At 43.4% G+C, this 11,058-nt stretch overlaps 1 protein-coding gene across 2 annotated transcripts in view; it reads right to left on the reverse strand.

Moving 5' to 3' along the window:
• ZNRF2 (zinc and ring finger 2) overlaps window positions 1-10,558 on the reverse strand; it is a 92,567-nt gene extending 82,009 nt beyond the window's left edge. The window contains exon 1 of one of the 2 annotated variants that reach the window (XR_005724330.1): window positions 9,429-10,558. Coding sequence is in view for 1 of the 2 variants with exons in the window: in XM_040259701.1 (XP_040115635.1) it covers window positions 9,429-9,882 (454 nt within the window). In the remaining variant the exon portion in view is untranslated. The remainder of the gene's footprint in view (window positions 1-9,428) is intronic. The other variant, XM_040259701.1, reaches the window with a different exon arrangement.
• Between the last annotated feature and the right edge of the window lie 500 nt (window positions 10,559-11,058).

The following is an 11,058-nucleotide window of genomic DNA, read 5'->3' on the forward strand; positions in this document are numbered from 1 at the left end:
GTTTATGAAATGCAAATGAGTCAGTGCTTGTGAAGTCACTTTTCTAATCCACAAATTACCACGTAAAAACAGTATCAGTTCTATGTTTCAAGAGACACTAAAAGTGGTCTATAATATTAAGTATTCCTCATTTAAGTGTTCTCTTAGGAAACTAATTACATTCCTCTGAACAATTCTTTACATGGCAAGATGCTGAGAAGAGTGAAACGCAGGAATTAACTGAGATGTAAAGGTGACCAGGTCCACTGCTTTCAAAGATGCACTGCTTCTGAAGATGTGTCCCAGTCAAGACCTTAGAGGCCTAGACCACAGCGTGCCAAAACACCAGCAAAGCCGCATGCTCCTTTATCAAATGCCATGTCACCCAGGTTGCCTGAGATGCAGCAAATCATACAGCATAAAAACGCTAAGGTTTTGGATACTTCCCTGGAGAAGTAGCATATATTTATAAGAACTGACCTGCTTCTCACCAACCATCTCCCACCACCCACAAAATATACTCCAACTGATCAGCAATGTTTGCAGCACTTCAAATGCTTATGAAAAAACAGCTATTAAGTACAGCATAATTTTATTTGTAAGACAATTTTATGATTGCCACATTTCTATAGTCCACATTATACCTATTTTCTTTGGCTCAACAATTCAGTTTACATATATTTACTTTACACAAGTAAAAATATAACATCTGTCTGGAGCAGCAAGTTTTTATATATGATTTAGATATACAATAATTTTAGTGATCATTAGCTGTGTTCTCAAATACAAGATGTACTTGAAAACACTGAATTTACAAAATTTTACCTTCTGATTAACACAGTACATGTGCTGTAAAGCTTAATCCAGATATTCAAGGGAGATTCATGGGAATAGAAAACACATACATAAAAACTAAATACTTGGATTTTTTTTTTTTTTTTCAAAATCTGAGAAGTTGAGAAAAGTAAAGGACATGGTCTTCCTGAAGAGGGTGAGAATGAGAAGAGGGATATGAGTCTTGAATGTTTTAATTTTTGATAGCAGTTCAAATGTTAAAAAGATAAACAGATTAAACCTCACAATACCACAAAACAAGATTTATTTTTATCCTGACTTTAGAGGTGAAAAAACTAAGGTATGAAGCGGTTAAATAACTTACTTAAGGTCACACAGTGTGGATGGACTCAACCCAGGCAGCCTGACTCCGAAAACCCAAACTCCTCCCTATGATAACAGAACACAGCCATCTCATTCCGAGAGTGCATTCCATCTCCTTCGCTTCGGTGACTGATGTGTGGATAGGCACACAACTTAAATCAGAGTCCTCTTGCTACAGCTGGAGGAAAATATTCCCTTCAGGCCACTCAGATGACATGTAGATGGAAGTAAGCACGAGCCAACAGGCCATCACCTTAAATAAAGCCTATACACATATAAGAGGATAAAACTAGGTAACAAGCAAAATGAAAACTAGGGTGTGGGTGTGCATGCAGAGATCATCATGAGAAACGCTGAGCTGGATGAAGCACAAGCTGGAATCAAGACTGCCAGGAGAAATACCAATAACCTCAGATATGCAGATGGCACCACCCTTATGGCAGAAAGCAAAGAAGAACTAAACAGCCTCTTGATGAAAGTGACAGAGGAGACTCAAAGGTTGGCTTAAAATTCAACATCCAGAAAACTAACATCATGGCATCTGGTCCCATCACTTGATGGCAAATAGATGGGGAAACAATGGAAACAGTGACAAACTTTATTTGGGGGGGCTCCAAAATCACTGCAGATGGTGACGGCAGCCATGAAATTAAAAGACGCTTGCTCCTTGGAGGAAAAGTTATGACCAACCTAGGCAGCATATTAAAAAGCAGAGACATTACTTTGCCAACAAAGGTCCATCTAGTCAAAGCTACGGTTTTTCTAGTAGTCATGTATGGATGCGAGAGTTGGACTATAAAGAGAGCTGGGAGCTGAAGAACTGATGCTTTTGAACTGTGGTGTTGGAGAAGACTCCTCCGAGGTGTTGGTGTAAGAAGACTGCTGAGAGTCCCTTGGACTGCAAAGAGATCCAACCAGTCCATAATAAAGGAAATCAGTCCTGAATATTCATTGGAAGGACTGATGCTGAAGCTGAAACTCCAGTACTTTGGTCACCTGATGCGAAGAGCTGACTCATTTGAAAAGACTCTGATTCTGGGAAAGATTGAAGGTGGGAGGAGAAGGGGATGAGAGAGGATGAGATGGTTGGATGGCATCATCAACTCAATGGACATGAGTCTGAGTAAGTTCCGGGAGTTGGCGATGGACAGGGAGGCCTGGTGTGCTGCAGTCCATGGGGTCACAAGAGTCAGACGCAACTGAACTATGCATGCACATACAGAATTTCTCAATCTCAGCTCCACTGATGCTGGTTCCTGAACTTGGTCCTTTGAGTCTGTGAGCTACTGTAGGACTCTTCCTAATAATTTGAAAGAACCAAACTTCAAACTACAGTTGACCCGTGAACAATACAAATTAGAACTGTGGAGGTCAAATACGTGGACTTTTTTCAATAGTAAATACTCCAGTACACCATGAATTCCAGCAAACTCCAAGAGATAGAGAAGGACAAAGGAACCTAGCATGCTGCATTCTACTGGAGAAGAGTCGGACATGACTTAGCGACTGAACAATGACAACACACCATCTGCAGTTTGGTTGAGTCCTCCATTGCTAACCATGGATACAGAGGAATGGCTCTTTCAGAGAAGGGCTACAAATTAGACTGGACTGCCCAGAGCACCTGCACCCCTAACCCCATGCCACTCAAGGGCTGGTTGAATATCAATCTCTACATCTAGGTGACTCCACCTTCAGAGAGCTAGATATCCAGAGTCTACCAACTCTTCACCAACTTCAGTGCCACGACTCTGTCCAAGTCACTTATCTCTTGCAAGGGTTTTACACCTTTGCTTGACTCTTGCTCCTTAGGGTCGACTTCCACATGGTTCCCAGAGCAATCTTTTAAAAGCCTAAGTCAGGTTATGTCAATCTCTTCCTCAAAAAAACTCTGCAATGCGTTCCCATCTCTCTCTAAAACAAAACTCTAAAAACCACATCGACGGTGATAAGGCAGTTCATGCCCCATCCCAGTCCTTATCTACAACCCCTTGCACTCCAACTACACTGGTGTTATAACTGTTCCCAGAACACACCAGGTACAGTCATTACAAACACACCTAAGCACCTTTCTAGTTACTGTTCCTTCTCCTGGCGTTTGCTCTTCCCCTAGAGATTCTTCATGGCTTGTTTCTTTAGTTTCTGCTTGAATGTCACCTTATCAGAGAAGTTATCCCTAAAACCCTATTTAAAATAAAAACAAGTCTATAACCCACGATCTCTACCTTTCCACTCCCATTTTTCTGCATCACATTCAAAACCCTCTGAAACATGGTATATTGATATTTTACTTGTTTGTTTACTGTCTCCCCCAAGTATAATATGATGCCTATGACAGTGCAGAGATTTCTCCACTTCTATATTCTTAGGACAGTGCAAGGCAAAGTAGGTCTTCATCAAATATTTATTGAATGAACTCTGGAATACTGGGCAGTCATTAAAAATAATGCTATAAAAAATTTTAACATGATAGAAGAAACTGATTAAGCAGAAAGAGTATTTTATCAAAGAATATGTAACCAACACGTCAAAAAGGAAATCACAAGGGAAATTAGATAATATTTTTAACTGAATGTTAACAAAACACTTCAAAAATTGTGGCCTTCAGCTAAAGCAATTCTTGGGGGAAAATCTGTAGCCTTAAAATCTTATATTAGAACATCCAAAAGATTTAAAAATAAAGAATATACAAGAATGACCTCCAAAGTTTCTATCTAAAACATATGAGAAAAATAGCCATCAACATTCTATTCTGGTTATTTCCCGTGGTGATATTACAAGTGATCTGTAATTTCTTGTATGTGCCTTTCTGTATTTCCCACATTATAGCTTTCTCTAATGAACACATATTATTTTAATAATAAAAACATTTTAAACAACTTCTTTTCCTTGTGCTTTAACTGTAATCACTGGCCTCCTGCTCTGCCTGTCTCTTAAAATTCTTGCTCCCCAGGATTCTATGCTTGTGCCTCAATTTGTATCCATCCCTCAGTAATCTTAACCACTGTTCAGCTTCATTTATAATATTCAAATTGACAATTTCTCAATTTTTTTTGTAATGTCCTAAATTGGAGACATATTTCCAAATGCTTAAAAGATGCTTCTGGACAGAAATCCTCAAAATTTAACAAGCCTAAAAGGACTCATTATCATTTCCTATAACTTATTTTCTTCTTTATTTTTAATATTGGTTAATGACATCACCACACACCCCAGATCCCAACTCTATCAGTTCTATCTTAGAGAACTCAAGTGTATAACAATCTCAAATTCAACTGAGCACTGAGCAAGAACCAGCCCTGTGTTTGTAACCCTGACAACTACAATGGCCAGCCCCTAGAAAGGGCTCGATTCACATTTATTAAAGCAATACTTAGCATCTACACTATTATAACTTCTTCAAAGTAAACAGTAAATTCAAAAATATGGTTAGAACAGTTGCATGTTTCGCTGGTTAACCTAAATCTATCATCAGTGTGGGCACACGTGATTCCTGCCTCCTGATACTTACACCTTTCTGTCATTCCCTCCCTCTTGAGTATAAGCAGGACCTGTGACTTGTTTATAACCAGTGGAACGCAGCAAGGGCCATGGGCTGAGTGTCATTACGTGTACATATTTACCTAAGAGTGTAGCACCGGCCCATCTTGCGAGTTTCTCCTTTGCTGGCTTTGAAGAAGCAAGCTGCCAACAGCTTAATAACCATGAGGAAATGAATTGTAGTATTTAATAAGCAGCACAGAAAACTACCTGCAACTGAATACAATCATAACCTAAGCTATTTCTGAACTCTGTTCATACAAAGGGCATGTTTGTTCCAATTTCTAAACACTTCAATAAGTGGAGAACAATTTAATAACACCAGTCAAGTATATACATATATGTAAAATTAATTAGGAAGTATTTTGCTACATATAGCAGTTCCTATACTTCTTTTTTAACCTATTTGCTAATATACCCAATTGTGCAGATACCCAGAATACATATTAAGTATAACCTTGACACAATTCTTATAAAAACTGACAACTAATTAGTGGTATTGGTAAAGAAAATAAGTGGTTTCCAGGCAAAGTAATCCAATTGGAGAAAACTGGGGGACTTGCTGGAGACACTAGCTGTTAGTAGAACAACGGAGCTTGTACTGGCTTTGCAGTCAGCAAAGCATCAAAAGTGCTCAGGTCAGGCAGCTGCTCTCTTATCAGATGGTGCCCACTGCAACACAAACCACTCCTCCCTTGGGCACCCGCTCCACCCTGCAGGCAAGAAAACTCAAAATATTCCCAAAGCAGAAACTTTCATGAGGGAGCCCATACTTTAGCATAACAAAGTATCGAGTGTTTAAGGATTATGTGAGATTACAAATGAGAAAAATTAACCACAAGAGTTCTTGATTTCTGGGGGGTGGATGCGGGAGGAGATGGGTGACAGGATGGTGGTTAGTCATTTTTCTGAAGCAGACATTTCTCTCCTACCACTCTGTAAGTTTTCAACTGAATAAAAGAACATTCAGGAATAGAAAGCAGATTAATCACAATATCCCCAATTCAAACATCCTGGCACTAAATACTGGTAAGTAATAGTGACTGAGCATAATTCAACACAGTTAATTAATGCAGATAACACCTTAAAACCCACATCCGTCCTGAAGATTGAGAAGTTGGCCTAGAACTACATATTTTAACATATTCAGTTTTAAGCAATGACAAACTTCAATAAAAGGAAGCAATTGTTCCCAAGTAACAGGAGGCACCTGAACTACAATCACACACCCAAAGTTAAGCCAATCAATTAGGAGGTGACCAAAAGCAACCCAGTACCATCAATAAACTGTCTAGATTAATTCATCTCTCCGTCTCACTTCCAGACTCAGAGATACATGAGGACCCCACATGATTTCTCCAGAAATGATCTCCATTGACTGGCATAATTTTGTAGTCCAATTTACCTTCGATATCCTTGCTAGATAATTAAACACTATTTTCCCATCCATAATTGATGTTAACAAACATTAGCAACTTGTAGTGAAAAAAATGTAGACATACACTAAAGCCAAGAAAATCATAAGATGCCATCAAGTCTTCAATATTAGACTATTCCCTTAAAGACCTGTTTTAAAACAAAGGTGATTAAACAAAAAAAAGACTCTTGTTCACTGTAAAACTTTTGTTAAACTTAGCACTCTGAAAATAAAAAAAGAAACCTACTTGATCTAAAAATTCCTGTATGTTTTATAATCATACTCTGATATACAACTCAGTTCTAAGAAATTCTAAGAAAATTCTGTAAACTGAAATATAAATTAAGTACCTCTCTTCTATTTCTCTAGAGAGAATTAATAAGAGTGAATATAGCCACAATACATGTCCCAAAAAGAGCAAAACATAAAACCAACACAGAAAACCTCATTTAATTTGGTAATTCATTACGATGGAACTAGTTAACAATTCAACTTACCAGATGTCTAAATTTCTATGAAGTGATATTGTTTAGATTTTCCTTTTCCATAAGGGAAAGATAATTTTGTATCTGATTAGTACCATATTTTCCTATTAGGAAACAGTAACAATACAAACATCAATTAAAGTTTTATAAAATTACAGAAATAACTTTCCACTAATTTAGAAATAATCCTTGTTTCAACTTTCAGATGGAGTTCCTTTTTATTTGCCCAAACATCTGCACAATTTCTAACTGAATAAATTACTAAAAAATTAAGTCAACATGGAGTAATAATGAAGTCCAGTTTTTAAAATAAGATTCAGGGACTTTCCTGGCAGTCCAGACGTTACCACTTTGCCTTCCAGTCTGGAGAGTACAGGTTCGATTCCTGGTCAGGGAGTTAAGATCCCACATGGCTTGGGGCCAAAAATTTTAAATGTAAAACAAAAGCAATATGTAACAAACTCAAAGAGTTTAAAAAATTAAAAAAGAAATATTTATCATCTGGTTCCCTAAATCTCAGGATGACAACAAACAGGGTTCTATTAAGTTTCCCTAATGAGCCCAACTACTGAAATACAGGTAAAAAATCTCATTAACGCAAACACTGCTAGAAAGATGCTTTTTCACTCTCAAGTGTATTTCATCTCCCAGCCTTAAGTAGGATTTAATGTACTGGCACTTTGATCTGTCCGTATCATTTAGAAAGAACAGGTAATTTCTCTGATTCTCTTCCAAGTTTTCTCAACTAGAGTCCCTCATCTGAACTATCAAACACAAAATTGTCCCAGTGACTGTTTTCTCAAATTTCCTAAGAATGATACACAGCTAGAAACATTCCAAATGCACGAGAATAGTTAACTAATTGCACACAACAGATACTTTTAAGCCACTGGGGCTCCATTCTCTACAGAGACTTGGTTAGGAAACGCTGCCACAGTTCTCAGTGTCACTGTGCTTCCACTAGGCCCCAATCATGCTAACCCCTAAAATACTAAAAACGGCTAACGTGTACAAATCTAAGAACTCAGAGAAGAAAAAAGATAAATGCTTTACTTCTCCAACTTTCAGCAACCAGATCTTCTTCACCTGCTATTTCACTAAGAATTAACAGCACAGGTGTCAAATATTTGTCCCCACCCCCAGATGAAACACTTGAAACCCATACAGATAAACTCTGTTAAAAGAAAAAAAAGTCCTTTAAAAAAAGTTAAACCAGCAGTATACCAAAGAAGTTACTAATCTGATGAGCCTTTCCCTATTCCCTTTCTTTAGCAAGCTTTAGACATAACTACATGCAAATTTTAATCTTAAAATAAATATATTTTTTTAGGACCAGCTTAGCCTTTATCCTTGCCACTAATCTCCCATTCTTAAGAAACTGTCTTTTGTTATTCTTCGGTGTGGTACTACAGGACCTTCAGCTGTGTTAGTTATGAATCACAAATCACAGTACAGTCAGCACTAGTTCTTTTTCTCAAAAAGAAATGTTTTAAGGGCCAATCTTAAGAAAAGTCAGTATTTTTAGTTACAAAGAAAAAATCATTTTATAACAAGTAATTAAAATAAGTGATTAAAGTTTTATATTTTGAATATGCAAAGAGGTATTAAAAAGATGGGGGGAAACTAAACATGTCGCCTCCATTTTAAATTTGTGCTAATGTGAATACTGATAGTACAGAACAGAGCAATTACATTATTGAACATTTTACTTTACCAACTGCCTGCTCAAATTTCTCACATTTATAAACATGAGTAAAGGAAGCAGAGAAATAGAGAAGATGGTGTTTTCACTATTCACCTGTGCTCAACTGTAATTGTAGGTAACATCATGATGTGTAAAGAAAGCAATGATATGGAAATGTTTCTCTTCTATAGTCTGCATCTCTAACCAGATTTAACTTCTACTCTTCATGAACTGGGAAGGGAGTGTCTTAATTCATTTACCATTAACTGCTCTGAAAGAAAGTAGAGACCATAAAACACAACTGAAGAAGTCGAATTTGCTTTACTCAGATCAGGGGTACCCCCCTGTTTCTATCAATCCAAAAAGACATACCGTTTTGCTACTAAAATTTCCATTTTTCACAGGGTCTTTCTTGAACCCTAGCGAGCACTGCTTTTCAAAAACACCTGGGCTTTTTCTGCATTTTGTAGGCAGAGCTGTAATGATTATTGGTTTCTTTCCTTAAGAAACAGTTCTCAATTTTTAATGCTCTGTCCAAATTAAGCAGAACTCACATTCATCATTATCTAAAGTAGTTTACTGAGGTTAAAAATATACTTTTCATTAACACATTCACCTAATTAAGCATACACAGTAGGTGGGACTACTGACACAAGACATGAGAATTACAGCTCTACAATAAGTTACTCCCAAAGCGGTAACTCTTTTTCCAAACACTCATCTGTTCATTTGAGACTCTGACTTTTGGCCTTTAAAAACTGCTCACCACTCGAGTCACCAGATACAACTACATTTAGCAACGGGTCCTGACTTCCTGCTACTAAAAACCACAAGCACCAGCTATTGCGCTTGTTTTTAAAACAATATTTGCTCTCTTCACCTCCGGGAGCAAACAAGGGCTTTCTGTATGAGAAAGCCACGAAGAGGTGAGGGTGCACGCGGTGTTCAAAAACCAAACACTGGGGTCCCGCGGTAGCGGCGCTGCAGGGGTTAAGAGGCGCTCTCTCCCTCTCTCTTTCCCTCCCACTCCAAAGAGGGGTGACCCGGCCCGGCCGCGCGGCGAACCCCCGGCGCTCGGGCTGAAGGAGAAAAGGAGAAGGATAAAAATAAGCGCAGCCGCGGCCCACGTGCCGCCCGCGGGAGGCAGAGAGAGAAAGGGCCGTACCTCCAAACATGTGCGGCGAGAGGTGAGCTGGTAAGGAGCCGATCACCAGGCGCGGCCCTCCAGGACCCCCGCTCGCCGGCCGGTCCCTGCCGCCGCTGCTGCCGCCGTCCTCCGGGCTGCTGTGAACCGAGTCCTGCGAGCCGTACGGGCCGCTGCTGCTGTTGGGGATGCTGAAGGTTGACTGCGCCGCCCGGGCCCCGGAAGCCACGGTCCCCACGGCCCCGCCGAGGGAGCGGCTGCGCGGGGCCGCCGAGGCCGCCGCGGCGCCGCCGGAGGCGCTGGGCTGGTGCGCGCTGGGCACCTGAGCCGGAAACCTCCCAGCGGCTGCGGCTCGCGCCCCGCCGCCCGCGGTCCCGTTGGCCCCTCCGCTGCTGCTGCTGGAAGGTAAATCCGAGCCCGAGTACGCGCGGGTGCGGCCGTTAGCAGCGGCCGGCCCGCTCTGCTTGGCGCCCATGTCCGCCCTGCCCCGGGCCGGGCCCGTGCACAGTGCCCGGAGCGTCGGGAGGGCGGGAGCGAGCGCGGGAGCGAGCGGGCAGGGCCGAGGCGCGGAGGCCGGCGCAGAAAGAAGCCCGCACGTCCAGGGCCGCCGCCCGGCGCCCCAGGGGGCGGTCGGCGCCCGCCGCGCTTTTCTAAGGGGTGACGAGCGAGATCGACGGCCTGTCTGGGGACGCAGGAGACGAGAAGAGATGGGGAGGAAGGAGGTCCCGGCTCCCGCGGACGCCGATCGCTGGCTCCGGCGGGAGGGGCGGCTCAGGTGGCTGCGCGGCTGCCGCTGCTTTCGGTTCTGGTGCGCCGCGACGGGCCGCTGCCGCTCTCTGCCGCTGCCGCTGCGCTCTGCGCCCGGGCCCTCGGCACCGCCTCCTCCCGGGCGGCCGCCGCTACCGCCGCCATCCTCCTGCTCCCACGGCGGCTCGCGGGTGAGTGGGAGGTGCCCGCCCAGACTCCGCTGGGGCCACCTTCCCTCCTCCCCCAGCCACCCTGCTGTTATTAACTGAGAAGGAGGAAAAACGGGTGGCGCGGGAGGAGAGGACGCAGGAGGAGAGGGAGGGGCAGCGCGCGCTTCCCGGCAACCGTCACCGCGCTCCCCCAGAGGAGGGGCAGGGAGGTGGGTAGGGTCTGGACCACGAGGTGGGGCTGCTCAGAATGGAAGGAGGTACTGCTTCACCGGAAGGCGAAGGAGCAGCGCGGCCCCAGGGTGCGCCCGAACCCGCGTGTTTGGGTCGCGCACGGTGACCCCGCCCCTGCCCCCTGGCGCTGCCGGGCGGATTGGCTCCCACCGGCCTGGCCCCGCCTCCCCCCTCGCCGCGGCCTTCCCGCTCCCGCCCTGTCTCGCCTAGGTGCCTTGGTGGGGTAGGTGCTGCCACCCGCGGATTCGGTGATGGACAGGCCTCTGGCCCCGCCCTCCCCTGCAGGGCGCGCCCCCTCTCCACCGCGGGGCCTGCGCTGATTGGAGGGACGGAGCTCCTCCGGGCGCCAACCAGAAGACGGCCCCTCCTCCTGCACGTGGCCCTCGGACGCTGGACCTGACGGTGGGCAGTCTTCACCTTTTTACAGCTGGGGCTGGGTGTGTCTCGGTCCTGTGTCCCTAGCCATTGCGTTTGAGTGGGTTTCGACCTTCCTCCTTGATGTT

This window comes from Oryx dammah, unplaced genomic scaffold (genome assembly GCF_014754425.2).
Source record: "Oryx dammah isolate SB20612 unplaced genomic scaffold, SCBI_Odam_1.1 HiC_scaffold_18, whole genome shotgun sequence".
NCBI classification, from domain to species: Eukaryota; Metazoa; Chordata; class Mammalia; order Artiodactyla; family Bovidae; genus Oryx; species Oryx dammah.